The following is a 27,054-nucleotide window of genomic DNA, read 5'->3' as shown; positions in this document are numbered from 1 at the left end:
TTACAGAATCGCGTCCATTGAAAAACGTCGCACGGGAAAATGCAAATAAGCTAGAAAAGAGAAAGAGAGCATGCGTAACTTCACGCAGGCCTGTCAATCCGACTGTCAATCATGTAATCCCCCGTGTACGCAGTGTTCGAAAGTATTGTTTCTTGTGCAGACAACCGAAACGTAGCGCTTTTCATCGAAGAAGAATAGACGTAATTAGTGGCGTTATCTTGATTAGGTTATATTGTTTAAAAATCGGTCAGATGTAAAATTAAATTACCTTTCAAATGCCGGGTTTTCAATTTGTGTTAAGACTCAAATGCGGCAGATTTGCGAGGTTCGACCATCAACTTCGCCAAGAAAGCAAAACATCACAGAAATATTCCTTTTAGTAAAATTTCCGTACTGCCCCATACTATCGTAAAACAAATCTGTTTTCCCAATGGCAAAGTATTGTTTTTGTCACTCTATCCAAGAACTGAACGTATAATGTAGTGTGGGGCTGTGCGGAATTTTACCTTCCTTTTTGGCCCGTTATTGCCGTCAGTTTCAGATAACACGTCGGTAGTCTAATTACTTTTCGAAAAGCTTAAGTATACGTTGTAGATTTCCGCTCCACGTAGGTGCACGCTCACGCTCAGAAGCTTACGGATGAACACTTCACGCTCTTTTGATATGCAAACGCGGCCCTCGCTCTTTACCGACGAAAAGAGCATTTCGTCACTTTGAAACAATGCTAATTGCTCCAATTGTATCTCCATTGTCTCTAAATATTTGAGTTTCAATATTTGATTTTTTTCACCGTTTCGTTGTTGATTGGTGTAAACTTGAAGGTGAGAAAATTGTTTATGAATAGTTAGTTATTGATCAACCGATCGATAAAGGTCTTCAGTTTTCTTGTTCGGTGGGGTTCTTTTAACGATTCAGTAGGCGCGTGCAGCTGCAGTCCTTACATTGTGTTTTCCTGCTTTAGTAACATTCACTGTAAAGCTACATTATGAGCTACAGCAAGCGTGCTTTTCAGAGGACCGTGGTGTTATTGGAAAAGAAGAGGACTGCTGTTCCTGTGAACGCAGAAATGAGTCGGCTTATAAATGCCAGGCGGGTGATGGACATTGCCTTTACAAAAAACCACACCGCTTCTCAGATAGGCGATCTTCTTTGCGGCGCTTTTCCTTCTTTAGTTGGAAAAGACCTCGGTGGGTAAGTCTTGTTTCTCTTGTCACTCTCTTCTTCTGAACCAGTTCGCTTCAAGGTGTAAGTTACTTCGGACAAATTCGCTATATGAAGTTTCTGTCGAGTTGATGATACTTACTGATAATTGTCCTACATTTCCCATACGACAAAAAATTGAATTCAGTCGATTTAAATTGTTCAAGTGGAATTGGACTCTACTTGTCCATCTAATTTCTAATGAACCTAATAAATCTTTTTGTCTTCTCGCAAATTTCGTTTGGTTGTCTATAAAACAGAAAAACTAAAAATCTGTCAACCTCTAAAGTTGTAATTTGGTGCCTCATTCACTTCGGTAGACACAAAGCAGAAAATAATTTGTGAGTAGAAGGCACGTGCGGGATTCATGAGACGTCGCTTTTTCTCGCATAATCACTTTTGGCTTGAGATTTAAACTCTAAAGATTTCATTTTTGGCTGACTTTCGATGTATTTTCATGAAATTTGGAGATAACGTCCCCCAAAAAAAGGTTCCTTAACACTTCGCTCAAAAGCTCTAGTTCGGAGCGTAACCGCACAGTTGGCAAACTGAAACTCTTTTCGAATTCAATGTGTTGACCACGTTCTCAATGAAAAACGAACGTCAAATAAACTAATCTTGTCAACAGTTCAGGCGTTTAAAAGCTCCCTTTCCGCTTAATGATAAAAATTTTAAAAGTAAATTATGTAACCCAAGTCATTAGTTTGTATGTTATTTCCGCTCATGCGCTAATTTTCCTTCTGTGATACCTTGGAACGACGGATGTACTCTGCTAAATAGTAGACGCGCTTACTCAGCTATTTCAATGCTTGCACAATCATTGAAAATAACCAGTCATTCTTAACTTGCTTTTTAATACTGTTATCATAAACTTTGATGAAGAGGTTTGAAGAGTGAAAACCAAACTTTTCCAGGAGGAAAAAAAAAATTTATCCAGTCATTTGTTACCCTTCCAGATAAAATGTAAATTTCACACTGGTCTTTTAAGAATATTGGCCCCTATGATTACAGTATGTTCTAGTGTCTTTACCTTTCTCTAACAAATGCCACCTATATGTAATTTCTGCAAGTGCCATGTTTTAAGAAAATTTCCAGTAAAATGAGGGAAATCAATTCAAAATTACAATATAATGAATTGTTATGATTGGTGATACTAATACCTAATATTTCCTTACTCTAGGTTAGAGTTATTCGCATCATACTGTAGAGGGCATGCCATGTCGAAGGTTGCGACTGGCCTCCAAGATGGTGTGAAGCTACTGGAATTATTCGGAGGATCAAGGAAAAAGAAAATTTTCCTGTGGCTTCCAAATCCAGGTAAGTGACTTAACTTTTATTACAAAAAACTATTAGCATGATGTCTTTCTTTCTCAGTCCTCTTCATTCCGCTGAACCTTTTTGGTCTCATGTCCTCCACTTCATGCCATGGAAGCTGTCTCTTCCCCATTTCCAAAAATTTTTTTTCATCACATGTTATAGTTCCTTACTGTTGACATCTATCCTCAAAATTGGCAACTTATAGAGTTTGAAACCCATCTACATTTTATATCCCAACTCTCAAAATATTTCACTGGTTACCAATAGACCCTTGGCAAACCAGTACAGATGTTTTCTTGCTGCTGTGAATTTTTAGCAAGTTACATTTGTGCACTGTTCTAAACTCTCTCATTGTCTAAAAAAATTAAAACTTTCAAAGAAAACATGTTCCTATTTAGGTAAACTATCGAAGCAATCAACGACCATGTTGAAGGCAATCAGTCAGAAATTCACAATTATGTCAAGAAAAATGTCCCTCAGTTGCAATATGTGATTGACCCCTCGTGACAAGAATCTCATTCTTGATTTCAGCCTCACATACCTCGACATCCATAGTATCAACTCCAGTACCTTCATCGACCCAACCTAACCCCATTCCTTCACTAGCCCAAACTAACCACACCCCTCCACTAGCCCAACCTGACTCCACCCTTCCACTGGCCCAAAGTAGCCCCACTCCTCCACTAGCCCAACCTAACCCCAATCCTCCACTAGCCCAACCTAACCCCGCTCCTCATTCATCTCGGCCCAGCTTTGCTCCTCCATTGGCTCACCCCAACACCACATCATCCACTTCAGAAATTGGAGGTAAGGAATATTTTTTCCATACACACACTACGAAGGACAAAAAAAATAACAGTACTGAAGAAATACAAGCGCAATTGATTTGAATTGCAGTTCTTTAATTAGTGATATCCAGCATACACCTTAACAATATTTATGTTTATTATCATGAGAGATTATGACCAACTGCAGCAATCCATGCATGATGGTAAGTGGGTGCAAACATTTTGAGGCTGCAGCTTCTTAAATTTAATTGTCTAACATATTCCAGGTCATGAATGATTTATGAAAACTATTATGCTCATGGTCTGATACCAAGAACTTGTTTAAACATCCCTTACCGAAACATCACATCAAACTAAACAACCTGTAATGGTTGAGGTTGTTTCCTTGTTAAACTGTCCATTGCAATTTTCATTTGTGCTGATGTTCATACATTTCAACAGATGATGATTTACCTGAAATGTTATGGCTTGCAGATGATCAACCCCAAGGTATTACCAGTTGATACAACAACCCACTCGTCTGGGTTGTTGTCATTATTTGTTTTTAATTCTTTACGTTCAAAGAAAATTTACAATTTTAACATTCTTCCCACTTATTCTTTCAGTCAGAACAGATGCCCTTCAAACAGGTAAAAACTGTGATATCTTGCCATTGATTGGTTAAGATTAATTGCGAAGATTATGATTGGAGATAAATTGTACCATCATTATATATGTGTGCCATATTAACCAGACTTTATTTGTGGATTAGTATAAATATTTTAATTTTTATTGGTATATCATCTTTACTATCACTGATTGCTGCACTGGCTTTATGGTGACAATTATTTACAGTACAATACATCAATCATGGTCAAATTCAATGTTCTAATGGGAAAACATTTAAATGTAGTTGGTGTCCTTCGAGAAGACTTAAGCCCAGTGGGAGCTGTTCGTCAAAACCTCGGAAAAGGTACCATTAATTGTAAAGGTAGATTGGATACACAGGATGCATGCTTCAACACAGGTTTTACAGTAGTTTGCCAGGCTTCATTTTTTTTCATGTAGTTCAGATTGTAAAGAGAGTGGGCTTTACTACTTGCCCTGAAGGGCAAGCCATGACTAGCATGGTACTGGCCCTTGAGTGATTTTTACTGGCCCAAAATGATGTGATTTGAATGAATCTTGAAAAAATCTGCCTATCCATTGGGCAAGTGAGAGTAAGAATTCACTAGCCTAATCAGAAAATCCACTGTTCCTGGGCTATCATACATAACTTTCTTTGCACACTGTAGTTGTAGAGTTGAGTCAAAGTATTCATAAAGGAATTTAAGACCACTGAAGCTTAATGTCTTTCTTTCATGTGTACCACTTAACAAATTCAATTGTGTTGGTTATTTGCTTCCCTAGTGGCATTAGGGAGACTGGACAGGGTGGAGGAGGTACTTCTATGTGAGAGGGAACTTTACCAAAACTATGCTGTGCTGGAGTCCTTACCTGTCTTCTTAAATCTCACCTTTGAAGAGGCTAGTATTGAATATTATAGCTCCACTATACATGGAAGTCTGTGTCTAACTAGTGTGCTAAACATATGCGAATAATGCAAAGATATGTGTGGAAGGTTCCATACATGTACATTTTTGTCCACTTCCTTTGCATGTGGCTACAGAAAAGTGCTACACCATAACTACAAAACCTAGTGTGCATGTTAGAGTTGCGACTAATGTGGTTATAGGGGCTCCCTACTCTAAGCATACAAGGTATTTGAGTGAAACTACATAAAGCTCTAAGTAATGCTACAATTTCCCTTTCACTGAGGGAGGGAAAAGAAGAAATAGGACTTAAATTTTAGTGATTTGGCTTTCAACAGGTTTCCATTAAGCTCCTACCCAATCAAAACACCCCAAAGAATACCCAAAAATAAATTGTCCAGCAACAACCCCTTCCTCTGCATTCTTAATAGCATTTGCAACAAGGACCACTATCATTACAAAGAAATTTCAAATCAAACTCTCCTTCCAAACACATTTCAATTCTGTTAAAGAACTGGAAAAGTAGATTTCTCTGAAAAAACCAAATTTTCCTCGATCAAATGCTTCTCTTGCTTGCTTTTTTGCAGATATGCTACCAGGCAAAGATAGATTTTAAAATGTTTACACTAATTATCATAAAACTGGGCGATAATTTTGATCCTGTGCGAAGGTTAGCTGCTTGCTGTTTGTTGTTATAAAATTAGGATCTTGTGCCTGTACAGCTACAGTGTAGTTATTAAGACAGCATTACCTTGAAGTTCAAATTTCATTGCCTAGTACTAGAAATTCAAATAAAGGCTAAGGGATTCCTGGTCAGAAACTGAGACAGGTCATATATCAGCCATTTCCAGAAGTCATAGCATTATGTTACTAAACATGACATGACACAACACTCCAACAACTAGAGTATGCACATGTTTTACAATTTTCCAACTTATATCAAATTCCATACTCAGGTTATCAAAGTGAGAATAATTCCCATTTGTCAACAAATCCTTAAAAGTAATCAGTTTTGTTTCTATTTTTAACTATCTGCAGAATTTGTAGCATGCTCCAAACATTATCAGTTGATCTGTACTACTGGATGGCATGAATGGAGAGTGCAAGTGGGAGAAGAGGTAAATCAATTATCCCAAAGCTGATTCTTGGTATAGATGGTATACACTGAAGAGAATTAAGCAGTATAGCAATTCAAGAAGAAAGCCAGAAAAATTCTCCGTTTAGTCAGCTTTCATCTGATCATTGTCCATACATTTACACACAAACATGATAAAAGTATGACAGGTAAAAAAGGTTCCCTTCAGTAATTATAGACCTTACAGATAATGGATGCCCTCTGCAGCACTCAGCTGCACATAACTACATTGTGTTTTACTGGAAAGTTGTCATCGTTAAAACATTTTAAAATTGGATACTATGGTAAATGTAATAAAATAGAACAATAATGATATACTGTAAAAAGAGTTGGTGTTGTTCATTGTGGCGAGTATACTATGTTTTGATATATTATCACCAACAACTTCACTCAAAAATTTACCATTCAAAGCTGATTAAAAAATTTTTCTCTCAAGTTATTTATTGTTCAAGTAGTTTACATCAATTGCAGATGGATACTACTATTTTATCATAGAGAGTTTCGTAAAAATCTTTCTTTTTTCAGTGATATCAAAGTTTGGCCTAAATAATGACGAGAGTCAGATTTTTTTCCTGGCACCAACCTCTGGCAGGCCAGTCCTGGTTGAACGTTTTTCAGGTAGGTTTTCATATTTTAGAGTAACCTTCATACATACATTATTTACCATTTTCTGTAATCTGCACTTTTCAAACATACACAGTACAGCACTTACCCTTTCAATCATGCAATCACAATGAAAATACAATATGCACTTGACAGAAGGATGAAAATGATACACAAGATATTGGCAAGGAAAAAGAGGAAACATCTTTTGCAGTAGTTGAGATTACCTTCCTTGCCAACACCAAAAGTTGCAATGTTGAAAGACACTCTTCCTTGAAAGTTCATAACTTGTTTTGTTTAGGCCAGACCCTTGCCAACATCAACATGGGTGACATTGAAGATTGCATTCAGCAGGGCCAATTGGCCCTTCTGAATTTAAAGAAGAAATGGTAAGATAATCAGCTCAACAAAATTCCTTTATTATTAATCCCATAAAGTAGACACTTGTCATGACTCATATACGAGTCATAGAGAACCATATTAAATCAAACAGTGGCCCAAATTTGCTTGTAGCACCTAACTTACTTTCAGAAAAAACATGCTACATGTACCACTTTTACAGTCCAGGTTTCAAAGTGTACCTAACTGAGGCAAATTGTTCTATATTTTTCTGTTAGCAATAAAAAGGAGGATCAAACCACTAAGATGGATATGGAGGTGAATAGTATAATATTACATACCTCTAAAATGTCTCTAACATATCCTTACAATATGTTGTGTTCCACTAAAGCCAATTCATAAAGTTTTGACATTGATGAATGATAAAAGTATAAGTTTATGTCAACAGAAAAACCAGGCCAATGAACATAGAGAAGTATGTCCTGCAGTTATTTTCTGGCCGACAGACCTCTTTGGTGTTTTAATTCCCCCTCCTCTCTACTTGGAATGAAGTCAACGAAGTTCAGCAGAACAAAACATAAGAAATGTTTTTCCCTTTTAATTTCATAGTTAAGAGAGGTAAGGGGTCAGCGGGTACTGCCTGAGGACAAAGAGGGCATTACAATAATCTTACGGTATGGCAGTACCCGACTGAAACGCAAATTCAAAGCAACTGCTCTTTTCCAGGTATTTACAGTAACTTGTGTATGAGTGGTTAATATGAATACATTTATGATCAATTATTGGAATGATAAACACAATGTTTCCATCTCTCTCTTCTAGGGATTTACAATAATACATTTTATTCAAGATATTTAGATATTTTATATATGTACATGGTCACTTACTTAGAAATATTAATCTCCTCTTTTCATTGACAAATACTTCCTGATCAGAGGAAACAAAACTGAATTATATTGATTTACAGTTTAACTGAATATTTGAAGTACCCTCAATACATGACAAGAAAAAAGCTGCTCCAGACCCCTAATTCTAGTTTAAAAGGCAACCCACTTTCCAAATGAAAGGAGCACCCGCCCACTGCATGCTATTTTGTATTTTTCCTAGTTACAATTCGCATTAGAGACATTTTTGAAAGAAATTTATCTCTTAACAGGAGGTGTATGACTGGGCAGGGTCACAACAGAATGTGCCCCTAAATTTTACTCTGCAGAGACAAAAGCACGTGGTCAAACACCAAGATCCCCTTCTGGGCAAGGAGGTGCTAGATATCTGCGAGAGGGTACGTACATAAAGTTGTATCTATTATGTTGATTTTTTCTTACACAACAGGAGTCCTAGTAGGGTTCAAATTTTCCCCTCTTTGTTACTGAAATAACATCATAAGACAATAAAATATTATTGCAGCCGCCAAAACCTTTAAGAAAAATAAATAAACCCGTTGATTTAATTAAGTTCTTTAATTTTACTTCAGTTAAAACAACGTACCTTGTCTTTTTCGATTTATCAGAGTAAAAAATTCCGAAATTCTTGATTGGTGCTGGGCGATCTTACACCTCTTTCCACGGTACAGAATCGTCACGAAGTTATTTATCAAACGTTTCAAAGGCTGTTAGCGTCCGTAAAGACACAACAAAACTCCAGTAATGGCCACTACTGTTATTGTAGCTGTGAAAAGCAGTTATCTTTCATCTTCTCTGTCATGTATACAGCACAACGCATATCTTACTTCATATATTCCACACATTATGTAACATGGCTCGACAACTTCGAGATGCTTTGCAACTTCACGAGAAAAGAAGAAAATTTGGGCATGAGCAATCTGAGGAAACGAACGTTTTACTTAGGAATAATATGTATTCTCCGCAATTTCAATTACAGTACACGATATTCAATTAGTGCCTATACTTCAAATGGTGTTTTGCTAGATGGTTTAATAGACGAAACAATCATTTCAGCAGTAACATATCAATTACATCTTCACAAATCTATTTAGGATCCAGAGGAAGCCAAGGCTCTCCTAGATGACCAGGTAGGGAATCTTTTTTGGTTTTACACTGTGTTCTCAATTAAGAGCTTAGTTTGGAATTTATTATTAATTACATGCTGGAACAAGATAAGCATTACCTGACTGCATTTAAGGGCTTAGGTTGGAATTTATTATTGATTACATGCTGGAACAAGATAAGCATCACCTGACAACATTTAAATAAATCCTCACAATTAAAAATTGATTTGTCATTTTCTCCTGGAAAGGGAAATCTTGCAAATCCAACAACTTAGGCAGACAAACAAAACCTTACACTTGACAAATGACTATTGTTTCTCTCCTAAACCACAACACACTCAAGGGAGACTGACAAGGCCGGTTTCCCGACCAGGGATAATGCCTTACTGCCACGACACTTGTTGGGGGATAGGGACAAGACTATTCTCCTGACCAGGGATGAGGCCTTAGTGCCGTGACACTTGGGGGAGACTGACAAGACCGTTCTTCTCCTGACCAGGGACGAGGCCTCAGTGCCGCGACACTTGGGGGAGATGGACAAGACTGTTCTCCTGACCAGGGACGAGGCCTTAGTGCCGCGACACTTGGGGGAGACTGACTGGACTGTTCTTCTCCTGACCAGGGACGAGGCCTCAGTGCCGCGACACTTGGGGGAGATGGACAATACTGTTCTCCTGACCAGGGACGAGGCCTTAGTGCCGCGACACTTGGGGGAGACTGACTGGACTGTTCTTCTCCTGACCAGGGACGAGGCCTTTGTGCCGCGACACTTGGGGGAGACTGACAATACTGTTCTCCTGACCAGGGACGAGGCCTCAGTGCCGCGACACTTGGGGGAGATGGACAAGACTGTTCTCCTGACCAGGGACGAGGCCTTAGTGCCGCGACACTTGGGGGAGATGGACAATACTGTTCTCCTGACCAGGGACGAGGCCTCAGTGCCGCGACACTTGGGGGAGATTGACAATACTGTTCTCCTGACCAGGGACGAGGCCTTAGTGCCGCGACACTTGGGGGAGACTGACAAGACTGTTCTTCTCCTGACCAGGGACGAGGCCCTAGTGCCGCGACACTTGGGGGAGATTGACAAGACTGTTCTCCTGACCAGGGACGAGGCCTTAGTGCCGCGACACTTGGGGGAGATTGACAAGACTGTTCTCCTGACCAGGGACGAGGCCTTAGTGCCACGACACTTGGGGGAGATGGACAAGACTGTTCTCTTGACCAGGGATGAGGCCTTTGTGCCGTAACACCTGGGTGAGACTGACAAAGACTGTTTCACTCCTGACTATAAGATTGGCAAGAATGTTCCCCCTTCTGGTGAATGAATAGGCTCTTGTAGAGACAAGACAATCAGAGAGTTTGCCCAGACTTTTCCCCTTTGACAGGGAAAAGGCTCACAGGGAAATTCTCTTTTAGTTATTGAATTTCATTAATTCCTTCAACGCAATTATTATCAAGTGCTCCCAGAGATACTTGAATGAGCTGCATGGTAGGTATGAAAATTTAAGAAGAAAGGGATTTATTAAGTATGTTTGTTTTGAGTGGCAGGGAATTCCCCTAGAGTAATTTTGATACACCATTCCCTATGGAAGATGACACATTGGCATTGACTTGCGTAACACTGTTATAAAAGCTAACAATAACATTAACATTAACATGCAAGACAATGCAAATGGTATCTACTCTAGTGGAAATGTTTGAGGGAGGTATGCTGTACAGATGAATTTGCTTATAAGCTGAATTATTCATCACCATGTTATCCATTTTGTGCAGCATACTTCCCTTCCCTTCATTTCTTTGCAGGTTTGCTTCAAGGGAAATGTGCCACTAGGCAAACAGGAAATCCTGCAAACGACAGTCGAGGGTAAGAATTGTCTTTATGAGATTTATGGTAGGTTTTCTAGCAAAACTTGTGAACAAAATTATTATCTTAGAAGACTTAAAATGCTCTTTATTGCATCACCTCAATAATGACGTGGTGGTAAAATCCATTACCAATGCCTGAGTTGATTGTTAAAGGGATTAAACCATCATCACTTTTACTGACAGATGAAGACCACCAAGACCATTATAAAAAGGAAAGAAGAATGGAAAAAAGAAGAAAAAAGGAAAGGAAAGAGAAAAGAGAAAAGAAGAAGCAAAAGAGCGAAGAGAAAAAAGACGCAAGAGTAGATAAAGATGGAGAATGTAGAAGAGAAGATGCCAGCATGGAAGGTGAGGAAGGAGAAAAGGTAGAAAAAGAAGAAATAAAGGAAATCAATGCCAAAGGGGAAAAGAAAAAAAGGGAAAAAAGAACTGGCTGCCAAAGGAAGAAGTTGAAGAAGTAGTCAGATGTTGGATAATGTAAGGATATTATGGGAAGAAGTTACTTGTTAATCACTTATAGAAGTTAAAGGGTGAAAAAAATTAATGGAAGTTTTTAACCCTTTAACTCCTGGTGGTGATTCACATAAAACTTCTACCTACAATATCCATACATTCTCCAGCAAACAGGTAAAGAGAATATTAAAACTTATCAGGTAGAAGCTGCTATCTTGATCTAGCACCAAGTTCTCATAACTAATTCACAAGGAAATGTGTAGCAGCTACAGGGGAGGATTAACAATCAGATCTTGGGAGTTAAAGGGTTAAACTAGTTTGTAATTTAATTATGAGAATGTTTGTTATTCATTAAGTATTTAGTGGTTATGATTACTCAGTAAGTAATCATGCATGTTTATAAATTTGAGTATTCTTGTTACCTATTTGTTGGATAACATAAGGATTTTATGGGAAGAAGTTGTTAACCTTTTAACTGCCACGAGTGACCCAGACAGAATTTCTCCCTACAATATTAATACAATATCAACCAGATAAGTGAAGAGACCAAAGAAGAATATCAATTTTGGGTTAATTAGTTGATCAATACTAAATTCTCTGACCTAACATCATAAGAATTGTATGGTTGATAGTAAGGAGAATTAAAAATTCAATCTGGGAGTTAAAGGGTTAATCACTTCTAGGAGTCAAAGGGTGAAAAAATGAATGCAAGTTTTTAAACTAGTTTGTTGTTTAATTATGTTAATGTTTGTTATTCATTAAGTATTTAGTGGTTATAATTACTCACTAAGTAATCATGCATGTTTATAAATTTTGATCAAAGAAAAATATAAATTATTGTTGTTGTGCTGTATCACATTCAACAGATGTAGGGCAGTTGTTAATTAAAAGTTAACTCTCAATCTTTTGAAACTGTTTCTTAATTGTCCCCTCAAGCTGCTACACAATTCCTTGTAGATAGCTTATGCAAATTGGGTATTGGATAAAGATGACAATTTCTACCTGATAAACATGAGTATTCTCATTACCTATTTGTTGGATAATGTAAGGATATTCTGGGGAGAAGTTTCATGTTTATCCCTTCTAGGGGTTAGAGGGTTAAAAAATTAATGCAAGTGTTTAAAATAGTTTGTATTCTAATTATGTTCATGTTTTTTTATCCATTAAGTATTTAGTGGTTATGATTAATCAGCTGGTAATCATGCGTATTTATCAATTATGAATTTTAATAAATTTTGCAAATAACATGTGCACTTTACAATGGCATGTTGAAAGTTATCTTTAAATATGTGGTAGAAAGGGAACGTCAAAGGAGGAGAGCATTTTGTTAGACACTAACATACACCTGTTTCAACAATAAAATGAATGTCCCATCCCTTACCATATCTCTTTTAAATATTCTGGATTATTCTCATATTAACGGGGAAGGGGCTGAGGGGAAGAGAGGTTAAGACCCAAAAAAGTTGCGTCATCATCTGCTCACGAAGTTTCGTAATTTTCGGTAGTTTAGCAGCCACGAAATAAGAAAGAATAGAGAACCCATTTATGGGCGATACACAAGTGAAAGAAAGCGTTCTTAGCTAGTTCCTGCATTACAATGAGCTCGATAACGGTGTCGTAAGAAAACTGATACCGAATAGTTAACATTTCAATTTTTACATTCGCCTGCTTCTCGAGATTTTTTTATAGTGGCAGCGAACTCAAATTTTTGCTTAAGTCCGTTAATCCCAAACTTCATTAACCAGTCGCGTCTTTGAGCTTCTGCAATAGAGTGTAGATGCGCTGCTCCTTGGATACCAGCCTCTCGGTCACTCCTCCGTGGAACAAGACACGACCCACTCTAGCGATTGGACTCTTTAAAACTTTAGAAAACCTCCCTTTTTTTTTCGTCTCACTCAAATTTTTGCTTAAGTCCGTTAATCACTTAAGTAACTTGTAAAAATGAACAATGTGAATCTTACGTGTAAATCTGGTGGTTAGAGTTTAACATTAAAAATTTGGTTGTTGCAAGCTTTAATTCAATGTATAATGTAAAAATTTTAGATCTAGATGTCTAAAAAGCTGATGATTGCAAGCTTAAGGACTAGGACCGCAAGAACCGTTCCAGGTGCTCACTTCTTAATCTGCGTTTAAAACCTAGATTGAGTAACAAAGTTTAAAAGAATCGTCCAACTGGTTGCATGAGGAAACCATTCCATAATTAATTGTTCTCTGTCCAAATGCTGTTTTAAACTTAAGAAAAAACATGAGACAGGAAAAACCTAATATTTTTTAAAATTTTTCTCCTCACCATAGTTTTTAATATTATCTCTTCCCCTTATATCAAGCATGATCTGCACTTCCCCCTCCTCCCTCCCCCTGCCAGAAAAATCTATATCGAGCTCGGTTGCCCAGGAACAAATATTATTCAGCTCGGTCGGACACGAGCTCGATTTGATTCGAGCGCGATTATCGAACTCGATTTGATTCGAGCTCGATTACAAAGATTGTGACTCGAGCTCGGGTAGGCTTTCGAGCTCGAGTCACTTATATCGAGCTCGGTTGCTCAGGATCCTTCTAGTCGAGTTGTGACTCGAGCTCGGATAGGCTTTCGAGCTCGAGTCACCTATTTCGAGCTCGGTTGCCCAGAAACAAATAGTGATCCATAATTGGTGCATGTCAACTAGTTATAAAACCAATTTTTTTCTTAGAGTAAATTGTATGTAAACATTTATTATCTACTGATCAACACATCAATAATAAATTACATGATATGCGACAAATATGCTTGTGAATGATTTTACTGACAACCTAGCTGTATGATTTGTTTTATTTTATTTTTTCTTTTCAGAACATCAAGCTGTTACAAATGATATATATTTTATAGATAGTGATCAGAGCAGTGCAACAGCTTATCACATTGCTCGTAAGTACATATATACATCCCAAACAAATTACAAAGTTTAACCTACTACTGAAACTATGCTAACTCAATTAGCATTGGTAATTAGTCCCTAGGGATTTTGGATATAGTAGATTGTTTTGTATCACTCCTTGTCACTTCACTTGAGGCCTTGGGCTGTGTACTGCTTGAAGCGTTCTATAACTTTTTTCGACGGATCAATCCGACATGGCGGAACAAGTTCCCCAAGCCGTTGCCGGTGGAGCGATAGCTCAAGGTGTTCAAAATCCTCAACCTGCTCAAGGCGAACCTGCCGTGGCGCAGCAAGCTCAGGACCAACCTTTGGCACAACAAGCTCAGAATCGAGAGGTTTGCATCTTTTTCTGTTTCGGATACCATGTGGTTGATTATATTTCAGTGGCTAATTTTTATCGGTAGAGTTTAGATTTGGTTTACTTTCTGTAGATGTGAAATTGTGTCAGGCCTGCGAGGCCGTGAGAGTTTTCTTTGCCTGCGGGGCTGTGAAAGTTTTTCTTTGCCTGTGGGGTTGTGAAGTTTTCTTTGCCTGCGGGGCCGTGAAAGTTTTCTTTGTCTGCGTGGCCGTGAAAGTTTCTTTGCCTGTGGGGCTGTGCTGAAAGTTTTCCTTTGCCTGCGAGGCCGTTGGGATTTATTTGCCTGCGAGGCCGTTGGGATTTATTTGCCTGCGGGGCCGTGGAAGTTTCCTTTGCTTAGGAGGCCGAGAAATTTTCTTTGTCTTCGTAGCCGCGAAAGTTGTTTTGTCTGCGGGGCTGTTAAAGTTTTCTTTGTCTGCGGGGATCAAAGTTTTTTTTTTTTCTTTGCTTGCGAGGCCGTGAAAGTTTCTTTGTCTGCACTGTCATTTAAATTTTTTGTTTGTGCTTCTGGGGTCGGTCTGGGGTCGGAAATAGTTTCGGGGTTTTGCTTTCTGGAATGAAATGCTTTATGTTCACCTTCGGTTGAGGTAGTGTGATGCTGGCGCGCAAGAATAAATTTTTTTTTTCTCCTTTAGCCTTTTTTTTTTGTTTTTGTGGCTTGAATTTTACTTTGTAGCCCCTCGTTTAGGAAATTGCTTGCTGATGTAGAAAGTTCTGTTGCCGTGCTTTGCTTCGTTGGAGTGTGATGCCTGAGCATCAGTCGCCGTTCATTTGCTTGTGCAAGCTTACGTGTAGTAGCTTTTAGTTGTACGGTATGTAAAAAGAAAAAAAAACAAAAAACGAAAGACTGCTCTGCCGTTGTGTTTTTAAAACAGTTTTCGGCCTGTGAGGCTAGGAGCGTTCATCGTTTTTGCTGGAAGTTTGAGGTTTTGATAATTTAATTTAATTTTTATTTAATTTAATCTAACCTAATGTAATGTAATATTTCATAACTTGTAATCTAATCGGTGTTGTTCTTTTTCAGCCTGTATTATACTGTGCTCGATCAGTTATGAGATTGAGTAATGGAAAGAAAGGGAATGAATGGATCAGTGATTTTTTATCTTACCTTTTGAAATCTGTTATATAGGAGGAGGGTGATCTTGCTTGTGTCTTAGAGAGACTTAAGAAGTTGGAAGATTCCCAAAAGCAATCTGTTGAATCGGTGTTGGAGGATTTACAGCACCTAATACGTTCTCCGTTGTTCCAGAAGGACCAGGCAATTGATTACCTAGTGAATCTGAAGATTGTGGCCAAGGAAACAAAACACGCGAAAGCTGGATTTTATTCTGCAGTGCTAACAGCAATGCAAAATAAAATGTGGGCCTCAAACATGCAATTTAAGCGCTATCTTGAAGCCCTCTTAGGAGATAAGGAGGATGAAGTGGTACTCAAGCGGATTGCTGCCGTAGATAAAGCGTTGCGAGTGCCTGGAGTTGGTGCAAATCGTTTCATGCCAAGGGGGAGAGGCAGGGATAGATCACAAGTCCAGTGTTTTCAGTGTGGCCTATATGGGCATTATCAGAGGTTCTGTTCCTCGCGTCCACAGCCAGGTCCTCAGTCTAAGAGGCCTCGCCTTTATAATCAAGGAGTTGAGGCACCTCAAAAACAATGAATGTATTGACAGGATTAAGGCGTTTTCCCAATGTTTTTGATCAGTTTCCAGTATTTATGCCGTGTGTTTCCCAGCATTAAAGGCTCCCTTTTCATTGTGTCAATCGGTGTCTGTTGTTGTTTCAATTTTAATTCATTTTTGTAAGTTCTGGATCGGGGTAGAGTAGCTCCTGCTGGTTCATCACATATGGTGACCACCAGACGACCTGTTTTCAGGCGAATTGAGGCTGCTCCCTCCTGATCGGGAACCCCAGGTCTTCCCATGGGTGATCTCTCTTTTTGCCATCTTGTCCTTAGATTTTGGGTGGTACTAAGCGTAAAGCTGCTGTGGATAACTTTTACGTTCTTACGGAATTTCAACTACAGACAACGGCATTTAAACCAAGAAACGAGACCCTATGGGTGGATATGACTGGGGTTCCCGTTCAGGGGGGTGCAGCTGTGTGTTGGGAAAGTGTTATCTCATCTGGTAAGGTTCCGGATCTGGGGACTTTACATTTAAGGGATCCGGATTCCTTTGTGGCAGGTGGTCTTCACCGTATTCAGCCGCATGGGAGCTGGTAGTTGAGAGTCATCCGTTGAGGAACTGTATTTCTAGATTGGATTAAAATAAAGTCGACATCTTAAGTTTTTCAAGACCTTTTGCGGGAGTTTTCAAGAGAGCTAAATATTCGTCTACTGTTCCACCTAAGATTTTCCCGAATCATGTAAACTGTAAATTTTACGGAATTTATATCCAAGGAGATTCGGAATCGTGTTTTAACCGGCGCGGTTAGAGTCTGGGGGGTAGTGGGTGTCGATGATCCCCCCCATCTTGTGTTGCCACTCACGGTCGAACCTACGAAGCCTTGACTTTGTATTGACGCGAGGTTTCTAAACCTTTGGATGAAAGATATGCCGTTTTCCCTGGATAAACTGAGTGAAGTGACTAGGTATGTTTATCCCGGATCGTTCATGACCAAGTGCGACGACAAGTCCGGGTATGATCACGTGATGTTGACAGAGTCCTCGCAATCATACTTTGGGTTTAGTTTTGGTGGCCTGTGGTTTGTTTGTACGACTCTTCCGTTCGGATGGAAAATCTCCCCTTATGTTTATCATACCATTGGTCTGGCCGCCACAGGTTTCTTGAGAGCTCAAGGGATTCCTTGTTCTCTCTATATAGACGATCGCTTAAATGGAGAGCTTTTGAGACCGACTGGGTCTTGGTCCATATTACCAGCGGACAGATCTTTGCAGTTCAGGTTGCTGGCGGCTACAGGTGCCATATTCGTTGTCCTTTCTGTGTTGGTTGATCTCGGTTATACCATTGGTATCAAGAAGTCGGTTCTTGTGCCGGTCACATCCCTGGGGTATTTGGGTCTGATCGTGGATTCCGTTCGACAATCGTTTTTGGTGCCGCGCCGTAAGATTGAGTCCTGGGCCTTAATTAGGGAGAAAATTCTTGCCTGCAAGAAAACTGTTTGGATCAAAACTTTACAACGATTTCAGGGGAAATGCATATCTTTCTCTTTGGCTGTTCCAGCCGCGAAATTGTTCATTAGAGAAATGAGTAGAGCGATCGCTTCTGGCTTGGATGATGGGCAAGTGTCTATGACCGACGCTTTGAGGGAGGAAATTTCGCATTGGCGTTACCTTGACGACTGGAAGGACACTCTTCCGTGGAGAGACGAGAAGCATGTGCGTATTGCGATTTCTACCGATGCGTCCGGTTATGGGTGGGGTTGTGCAGTTCATTCACCTTCGGATGATCAGATTTTTCGAGATTTTTGGGGGAAGGACACGAGTTCATAGACAGGATTGTCACACCTGGGGAGGTAATGCGGGGCTAGATTGTGAGTGCCCTAAACGTTTGGCATTTGGGACTATAGATTCACTGATTGGCAAGTTGCGTGCTATATTTGCAGAGAGTGGTCGAGGCGCAGAATGGCAGTTTTTGTTAGGTGTAGGTAATCCAGCTTCTTGTAGGTCAGTTAAGACTTATTTGAGTAATGTGCGGGAAGAACAACTAAAGGCTAGGGTAACTCCACGCCAGGCAGAGCCTATCTTAGTGAACGATTTGTTGGTTATCTCTGAATACATTAGAGCCCTTTTGTTGCATTCTTCGACTTTGCGCGCAATTCGGATTTTTATGTATGCCCGCGATCAGGCTTTATTTAAGGCATTATTTTTTGCTGGTGATAGAGCAGCTGATTTGTTACAAGTAAAGTATCTGATGTTTTACGTTTCTCGGATAATTCTGGTTTGTTGTTCAATCATGTTTGGACAAAGTCTCTCAGGTCAGGTGACGCAAATGTGTTTGCCTTTAAGCGGGGATCTAATCCTTTGATTTGTCCTGTCCGGGGTTTGGAAATGTATTTTGATGTGTGTAAGCTGTTATGTATTAACCTTGCGCCAGGTTTCCTTTTTCGCTCTATTTCAAAATCTGGCGGAGTTTGTTTCAGCCATTTGGAGTCTTCGGCGGCTCAAGAGCGATTGAGTATTTATGTTTCCGCGCTAGTTGGGAAGTTATCTAGTAGTCATTTAACAGTTCATGGGTTTCGCAGTGGGGCGGCTGTATCTTTAGCATTGCGAAGCGTAAGTCTCAGTGAAATCATGGACCACATTGGCTGGAAATCTAGTAAGACGGCGCTTCACTATATCAAGCTTAAGCAAGTAGTGAATCCAGCAGGCGCGGCGGCTAAACTAGCGGATCTCCCTTTACAAGCGGGGCAGGACTACAAACATCAGGATCATCTTGTGGGATTCTCCCAAGCTTTTTTATGAATTTATTTTATTGAAGTTTTGAACTATTACAGTATAGGTTATTGTTAATGATTAGATATAGTATGTGTTAAGTAAGGATTGGAAAGAGGATTAAAGAGTTCTTTGTGTTTCTTTTCTTAGGGTGTGTGATTGTTCGATTCATATGAGTGTGGGTGTAGGCTAGGGAAGGCCAGAGCGATTCTCCATACCTTATTACCATCTCATGAATAACAATTCCTAGGGAGGAATATTACACTATGCTAACTCAATTAGCATTGGTAATTAGTCCCTAGGGATTTTGGATATAGTAGATTGTTTTGTATCACTCCTTGTCACTTCACTTGAGGCCTTGGGCTGTGTTCTGCACATCGAAGCGTTTTCCCACCCACCCACCACCGGTCGGATTGATCCGTCTCACCATCACCCCTTCGCCTGGCTTGGGCTTTCCCGGCCAGAGTGATTCTCCATACCTTATTACCATCTCATGAATAACAATTCCTAGGGAGGAATATTACACTGTTTTAAGCAGCCTTTTTTAATGTCCTCTATCTGACACAAGACACCAAAAAATTCCAAACACTGCAATCAACAATGCATAATATAATTGGTGCATGTCAACTACTTACAAAACCAATTTTTTCTTAGAGTAAATTGTATGTAAACATTTATTGTATACTGATCAACGCATTAATAATAAATTACATGATATGCGACAAATATGCTTGCTAATGATTTCACTGACAACCTCACTGTATGTTTTGTTTTATTTTATTTTTTTCTTTTCAGAACATCAAACTGTTACAAATGATATATGTCTAACAAATAGTCACCAGAGCAGCCCAAGAGCCAATCACATTGCTCGTAAGTACATATATACATCACAAACAAATTACAAAGTTTAAACTACTACTAAAACTGTTTTAAGCAGTCTTTCTGTTTGTCCTCTATCTGACACAAGACATTAAAAATCTTGGTTGGTTGGTTGGTTGGAGAATTTTGAGTTGTAAATTTTCACAAAACTTTGCCACCAGGAACAAACTAATGTTCAAAACTTCAAAATGCCTGAAAGGGGTGCTGTCATAGCAGGATGTTGAAGCTCCAAATTGACTGATACATATTTATATACCATACCCAGCCTATGAAATGCAATCACATGTTATCGATCCTAGCATAGCATACATTTTAATTTATAGTTCCTAACTTGCACATAATGTAAAACATCTATACAGTCATAAGTGACACCATGAATATCCTGAAACAATCCTTCCCACAACAGATACACATAAAAAGGATCAAACTTATAACAAACTGTATTCCTTCAACTCAATCAGAGCAAACCAATCATCTAAAAAAATCTGCAAAATAAGTCTTTGTTGAAACTTGTGTTGAAAAGAAACTTGAGTTTGAGTACCAGACTTGAATGCAAATGTATTTTTTTTCTTTTGGCAGAACATGTTTCACAACCAATCAGGACAAGAAATGCACAATTACGACATAAGAATAGTTATAAAATACTTTTAAATTACTGCTATGTCATCTTTACAGTACCTAAATAATACTGTTACGAGACAGTTCAGTTCCTTTGAGAGTATGATTTATGTTCTTAATAGTCACTATTTTACTTGTTTGTGAAAATATTTCTGTCCAAACATTTTAGATGCCATACGCCATAGGCGCTACAGAATGTTACAACAAGGTAAGTGAATTCTTACTTAAACATTTGTTCTACATAAAATAAGACTAACTGCATCAAAATAACAACAAAAATGTTACATCTCACCAATGTTAACTTATTAGCCATTATACTATCACTAACTAAGCAATTCAATTAAAAAGTACCTTGTGAAAAAACCATGCACATTTCAATACTTTCAAAAAAATTTCTCTTCAAAGAATTCAAAATATACAATTTATTTGTTTGATGTGGAAAACATATATATATATATATTAGATGAATACATCTCTTTGAGGTCTCTTTTGTCATGTGACTGAAAATTTTTATAAAAATAGCTTGTTCATATATTACCCTATACTTTTTAATGCTTCCTTCAACTTTTAGCACAACTATGTTGTACTTGTCTATTAATAATCAACTAACAAAATACATATAACTTATCAAATTCTTTCAATTCATTGCTAGATCATTTTGAGAAAATGAAAAAGTCACTTATCACCATGGTTAAGAATTTATGCACCATTGATAACCAGCTGAAAAAAATTCAAAACCAATTACAAAGGTCACCAGCCACAGTAAGTGAAATTTTTTAAAATTCATTCCTTGAATTGAACATTACCAATAAATCTAAATAATGGTAACACTTTCAAACATTTCAAATAGAAAATACAATGAATATTTGTCCTTTATTATTACTATTAATAGTATTTATCCAAACCTTAGAACTTCACCATGCTTGTAGCATTATATTTGTAATGATAGTCAATCAAATACATCAAATCAAAATGTTCCAATCTATGACATTAATGCCTAACTCATTTCACAACCTGTGGTACACTGATCTTAACAAAATTCCTTAGAAACGTTAAGTCAACTTTTGGTACACTGAAAACCTAATTCAGGGCAGTTTAACACCTTAATCATGTATTTATTTGATCATTCTTTGTTTAAAGATTATACATTGACATTACAAATGAAATCTAAGAAAAAGTTCCTTCTTTACATCTTATTAACTTCAGGAATATGATTTAAGGTGGATCACATCATTTTAGTGACAAATTATCCCTATATTTCACAGAACTCACAACAAAACAGATTGTACTTTAACCATATGTTAGACGTCTGTAAAACAGTAAGTTTTGACTTGTGTAGTTTACAATTAAATTCAATCACAACTACAATTACACATGAAAACTACCACGTGGTTAGCGTATGTGCATGAGCACTGACTGTGTGAGAGGTCGGGGTTCATGACCTAGACTGGACCCACACTCAGGGTCTTAAAATAACTGAGGAGAATGTGCTACCTTTGCTATGACATCTGCAAGCACTAAGACATTCTAGTTTTCTCGGATAAGAACGATAAGCTGTAGGCCCTGTGTCCTGCATCTTCTCAGTATTGGTTAGTAGGGGACATTGAAGAACCCACACACTTATCACAAAGAGTAGGTACTGTAGCTCCCAGTGTTGTGGTCTGCTCTAGTGTTAAAAGGTGGCTTATTTTTGGAGTCTTGTATTGTGTTTTAAGCCTACCTCAGATTTGTCAAATCCGAAATTTGATTAAAGTAAAGTAAAAGCAATCACCATTGATAGTTATAACAGTTACAAAAAATTTGCCTTTTACATACTAGACCACTAATCATAAATTTTTGTGAAATTTTAATGCCTGTTTTATATATCATTTACTCCTTCTGATGCACTCCTTTGTCAATGACTTCCTATTACACAGATTGCCAGATCAAACCTTGCTAAGGTATCTGCAGTGGTGGTGGCGGCAAATGAAGCTGAAGACAACTAAAGTGGTAACATTCTGCTTCATATTTGTTTTAATTAAAATGTTATCTTGTTAATCGATATAACCTGTCAAAACTGGCTGTCACTTTGAAGGAAATAACATATTAGTCACACTAGACAAGCCTCAAGTTCATATGTAAAGAAAAAGCAAACAATTGGTTCATGAAATCATCACATGTTGCATGACTCAGTGTTAAGTTATGACAGGAATTGTTACAATTTGAACACATCACAACGAATGATATGGGGAACAAAATTTCATCCATTTTAAAGACTAAGTCAAAATTTTAAATCAACGTTATTTCATTCCCTTTTCTTTTGAAACATGACCTCATCACACCTGAGGTCACACAACAAACTTTCTGTTACTTTTCTTGACACACACAAGTCACTAAGAGTTTTTTCAAATCAGAAATTTAAATAGTTGTACCTTCTGAAAAAGGATCAAGTTAACACCTAGCAAATGATTGCAAAAATTACAGTAAAAATTTGTATTTATGTTAAAAGTTTTTTAGTACCTACAATTTATACTACAAAACAATGGCAGGGGCACTAGTGTCAACACAAAATATAATACATAAATTTTCAAATAATGACCAAGAATAGAAGTTCTGTGCTAATTAACCCTTTCAACCCAAACACTGTTGGGCATCTAATTTTTCCCAACACTGTCATCTCTAAATCACACAGTAACGTCATGACAATAAAGGAAATAATCACCAATTAAATAAGCCCTTTTTAATCACTTGATTACTTTCTCTTTCAGCAACAAGTGTTGGCCCATACCGTAATATCCACAAGATTTCATAATTTTCCTTTTTTGCGTTGATGTGCTGTGTTTTTGTGTTTTTGGTTTGAAGCAGACTAATGTTTGCCCATGGCGTAGTATCCACAAGATTTCATAATTTTTCCTGTTTTGCGTTGATTTGTTGTGCTTTTGTGTTTTTGAATTGAAGCAGACAAATGCTGGCCCGTGGCGTAATATCCACAAGATTTCATAATTTTTCCATTTTTGCGTTGATTTCTTCTGTTTATGCGTGTTTGATTTAAAGCAGACAACGAACCATCAATAAATAATTTACCTTTAGTTCCCGCAACAGTGCACACTTTGTCAGAGTTACTTGAGAATCTTCTTACATATTAATATGATATCATCAAAGAATAGAAGGTTCATCTTGGGCCTGGTCGCTATGGTCTTTTTCTGTACGAAATGACTTCAAGTTGTCAACAAAAGTACCGATAACTCTTCAACCCCTTGTGCTGTGATTAATACATATATCCTGATATGACCAAAACAACACACCTAATGACAAAACTACTACCAAACTTTACCAACCTTGACTAAGCAAAATGTCTTTTCCTTATGCGATGAGCAATTGTTTTGAAAATCATGATTCCTGTGTTCCCCTGTTTAGTATCCTGTTCGCCAGCAATCTTGAAACCAACTCCCAAATGGAAATTCATCAACTCGACCTTCCCTTTCTTTTATCTATAGCCAATTCTGCTGTCTACAAACGATTCGCCATACAACAACAAACATAGTTCAGATATCGACGCCATCATTTACTCCGTCGTAATTTCGGCCATTTGCTGCGACAAACCGACTACGCAAGATAGATTTCCCCCAGCAACAACCTCGTTACTAAGAGACCAGTGTCAGCCAATGTTCCCAACAACAAACCGTTCTAGCACTAGTAATTAGGCTGATTTAGCAAGACAACGGGAACCTCACTTGACGACAGCGCGCAGTGCAAATACCCAAATATGGTCAAATAAGAACAGAATCCAGACTATTCCGCTCGCTCTCCCGTCGTCATCTGACGTTCCCGTCCTGTTGCTAAATCAGCCTATTGTCTCGTCAGGCGGCACTTTTTAGCCAATGTACTTTTCCCGGCTGGGCAGTACTTTTAAGCAAAGATGTCGGTCACTACCTCAACCGATAAATATCATATTAATCCTTTCTTTTGTCTCTCTCTCTCAAATCACTTTGTTGACAGAAAAATATTGCTTTCGAAGGCAATTTGTATAAGCAAAAGTTTTATTTAATTGGTTCACAAGTGGCCCAAAAACCGTCTGAAATTAATTTTAGTCCTTCACAAAAAGTACCTAAAAAGTAAAAATGTGACGTATTTGGTTACATTTGAATTAATGGATAGAACTTTCATCCATTTAATATCTGAATTCTGTTAAACAATTTGTTTGTACTGATGACGCGACAAAAGTTTTTAGCACTGCTACATAGATGTTTTCGGTAACTCTTTTCCGGATCATTTGTAGTGGTTCTTGCACAACAAAACCTGAAAAAATTTAGTAAGGAAAAGCCGCATTTAATCCCCTTGTGTTTTGATGAAGTATCTCATTCGAATTTAGTTTTCTGAGGGAAAGACCAGATTTACACACCCCATTGCAGTAAACAAACGAGCAAAGTCTCACAGTTTCAAAATAAAAAAATTGAATTTAGTTACCTTAACTTTCCTTGCCACTTACTTACTGAACACAGGTAAATCTTCGTACACTAATTAATCGTGTAGGAGAGTGAATAATACTCTCCTTAAGATCACTAATTCTGTTGTTTTTTCAAAAAGTGTGCTTACGCCTTTTTTTCCCTCACGCACTCTCTAATTGAAGGGTGTCAGATTGTCACAGATACTTGTAACAATAATGTTTCGAAGTTTATTGGAAGCCTTTTAAATCACTTTTATTATTAATACAGAAATGAAATGCTTCGGTGAAGCCTCTCTCGTTAACTTGTTTTACCTCGATTTAACCGTGCGCCAAATGTATTTTATCCACCATTAGCTTTTCAACGTCGAAAAACGTACAATTAAACCATAACTGAAAAATTGTAAATATAATCATGTTCACCAGTTACAATTTTGAATCACATTTATTAACCAAACTTAAAAATGAAATGGGGTAACAAAACTAAACTTGTGTCAGACATCAACGTAGTTCTATTAATAAAAAACCGCCCTATTCAAACATTTCAATTCGATTATTAATTGAAATGTCCAGTGTCAAATCAAACGCCAATGAATACTTTTTGTTTTCTTCTCAAAACAAACTTAAAACGAAACGTCAATACTACGAAACAGTTCTTCTGTGAAGCCTTACTCATAACCGCATTTCACGTAGTACTACAGCGTTCACTATTTGAGTACAGCTCAAATAACTTATCATTTCCAAAATAAACATCAACTTAACCACTTTTTTAAAAACCCATACGAACACAATCATTTCTCAATATGTACAACTCAACAATATCAAGTGAACCCTTATTTGAATTCTCATTAACAATAACCTTTCACTAATGACCTTTTCAAGTCAAATAACATCCAGTCAATGCAATTATCTCGACCTACAATGACTCAAAGTAAATGTTTGTTATGGTAAAAGAACTCTTTCCATATTCAACACTAACGTTCTGGAGGTCAAACAACTTCTGATAGATTTCTTCCTCGGGAGAGTTAACTGTTACATCGGGTGCTGGATGGCGTAACATCTCCTCTAGTACTGGCGTGAAAGCCTTGAGCCAGATTAACTCAGATTTGTTTCGTACTGCAATGCGCAAGGAAGCATTTACGCAACAGACAGAAAGAGGCTGAACTGTCTTGCAGTTGCCACACTTGACAATACTGATACCGGAACAACTGGTGTCTATTAGCTTCTTTCGGCATTTACAACAATATAGCCATTTCTTAAAGCTCTGCGCCAAATGTATTTTATACACCATCAGTTTTTCAACGTCGAAAAGCGTTTCAAACGCTTCCTCGGTAGGTGCTGTGAACTTCTCCTCAGTAGCAGATATTACTGTTTTGTGGTTCGTTGCCACGTACTTCATCCCATCGTACTTCTTAATTAACACATGTTCAATTATATAACACTTATTGTTCACCACCTGTTGAATTGCATCTCCCAAAAGTGTAAGCCGCATGATCCCCGTATTGTCTGTAATCGTGCAACGATTTAACATTGGTACGATGGAATTGTCCTTCATAGTTACTTGCTTAACACATTCACCTTCAAAAGTTACGCACCCTTTCACCGAAATCACTTGATTTTCACACAGTGACGCAATTGCTTCTATGGCAGTGAAACCCTGCTGGTCATCTCCCGAACCATTTCCTTCTTCGTACTCGAAGTGAATGTCAAAATTATTGGCGGGTTCGATCCGACTTCGTCTCGTTAGCACTATATTCTCCTCTGCCATTCTACCACCACATCGCTTCCCACTGACATTTGATAACTTCACAGGTTCACGCGCTTCTTCATAACTCTTAAGAACTTTACGCTTGCTGAGATCATAACACCCAGCTCGTCGCTTGTCACCTTCTTCCACTTGAAAATGAAACCTGAAGCACCGTAACGATCCTCTTTTCGCCGTTGAAACAGCTGAAACGTTATGAACGTAACCCTTGAGTTGAGCCTCGTTATTCATATTTGTTATGGACGCCGCGTTGCCGAACTAATAACTAGCTAACAACTTAACTTACCTCTTTTATACCAGCTGTAAAATATTCACAACCAATGATAAAGGTTTATCCACTCTGGAAAATTTCATCATGTGATCAAAAAACATTCCACCAATCTAATTCCCTTTCGCCACCTCGAACTTCGCTCGATCACGTGCCCTTTCTTTGTAAGCAAGTTGCATTCCTCACACGTTGTCATTGCAAAAGTTCAAAGTCCAT

The 27,054-nt window shown here is 38.1% G+C and overlaps 3 protein-coding genes and 3 long non-coding RNA genes across 12 annotated transcripts in view; 3 read left to right on the top strand and 3 right to left on the bottom strand.

Moving 5' to 3' along the window:
• LOC149048779 (uncharacterized) overlaps positions 1-16,253 on the top strand; it is a 37,652-nt gene extending 21,399 nt beyond the window's left edge. Inside the window, exons 3-4 of the mRNA XM_089202153.1 lie at positions 14,054-14,473; positions 15,626-16,253. Coding sequence (XP_089058279.1) covers positions 14,333-14,473; positions 15,626-16,150 — 666 coding nt within the window. The 5' untranslated portion in view covers positions 14,054-14,332 and the 3' untranslated portion in view covers positions 16,151-16,253. The remainder of the gene's footprint in view (positions 1-14,053; positions 14,474-15,625) is intronic.
• LOC149048780 (uncharacterized) lies at positions 130-12,470 on the top strand. 7 transcript variants are annotated; one of them, XR_016185361.1, is made up of 12 exons: positions 130-821; positions 962-1,191; positions 2,381-2,517; positions 3,049-3,324; positions 3,747-3,794; positions 3,911-3,934; positions 4,198-4,257; positions 4,695-4,810; positions 5,404-5,486; positions 5,855-5,934; positions 6,477-6,569; positions 6,856-6,943. XR_016185361.1 is itself a non-coding variant. In XM_089202146.1 (10 exons), the coding sequence occupies exons 2-10, from the start codon at positions 5,910-5,912 to the stop codon at positions 11,229-11,231; spliced, it is 864 nt and encodes a 287-aa protein (XP_089058272.1). In that variant the 5' UTR covers positions 5,404-5,486; positions 5,855-5,909; the 3' UTR covers positions 11,232-12,470. The 7 variants fall into 7 exon arrangements, 3 of the variants coding, with proteins under 3 accessions (XP_089058272.1, XP_089058273.1, XP_089058274.1); XR_016185360.1 differs by lacking the exon at positions 130-821 and having other exon boundaries at positions 826-1,191; XR_016185363.1 differs by lacking the exons at positions 130-821; positions 3,049-3,324 and having other exon boundaries at positions 852-1,191.
• Positions 2,041-8,522, bottom strand: LOC149048781 (uncharacterized). Its single transcript, XR_016185364.1, has 2 exons — positions 8,382-8,522; positions 2,041-3,351 (listed from the first exon to the last, which is right to left on the bottom strand). It is a non-coding gene; the product is annotated as an uncharacterized LOC149048781 (long non-coding RNA).
• A 3,275-nt stretch (positions 16,254-19,528) lies between the features above and the next one.
• Positions 19,529-24,095, bottom strand: LOC149048778 (uncharacterized). Its single transcript, XR_016185365.1, has 2 exons — positions 23,700-24,095; positions 19,529-20,030 (listed from the first exon to the last, which is right to left on the bottom strand). It is a non-coding gene; the product is annotated as an uncharacterized LOC149048778 (long non-coding RNA).
• On the top strand, positions 20,136-23,455 carry LOC113680129 (uncharacterized). The gene is made up of 3 exons (XR_003447045.2): positions 20,136-21,701; positions 22,299-22,371; positions 23,130-23,455. It is a non-coding gene; the product is annotated as an uncharacterized LOC113680129 (long non-coding RNA).
• A 959-nt stretch (positions 24,096-25,054) lies between the features above and the next one.
• Positions 25,055-26,803, bottom strand: LOC149048777 (uncharacterized). Its single transcript, XM_089202144.1, has one exon. It carries the CDS (start codon positions 26,799-26,801, stop codon positions 25,722-25,724), a length of 1,080 nt encoding a protein of 359 aa, XP_089058270.1. The 5' UTR covers positions 26,802-26,803; the 3' UTR covers positions 25,055-25,721.
• Positions 26,804-27,054: the final 251 nt, after the last annotated feature.

This window comes from Pocillopora damicornis, chromosome 3 (assembly GCF_964200805.1).
Source record: "Pocillopora damicornis chromosome 3, jaPocDami1.2, whole genome shotgun sequence".
Lineage (NCBI taxonomy): Eukaryota > Metazoa > Cnidaria > Anthozoa > Scleractinia > Pocilloporidae > Pocillopora > Pocillopora damicornis.
The sequence above is the reverse complement of the archived record's forward strand: the minus strand, read 5'-3'. Positions and strand labels throughout refer to the sequence as shown.

Coding starts and splice junctions, on each gene's coding strand:
- LOC149048780 (XM_089202146.1), top strand. CDS start 5,910: ATGGAGAGTGCAAGTGGGAGAAGAG. Junction 7,212..7,502: donor CCACTAAGATGGATATGGAG/GTGAATAGTATA, acceptor TTAATTTCATAG/TTAAGAGAGGTAAGGGGTCA. Junction 7,620..8,049: donor AAGCAACTGCTCTTTTCCAG/GTATTTACAGTA, acceptor ATCTCTTAACAG/GAGGTGTATGACTGGGCAGG.
- LOC149048777 (XM_089202144.1), bottom strand. CDS start 26,801: ATGAATAACGAGGCTCAACTCAAGGGTTACGTTCATAACGTTTCAGCT.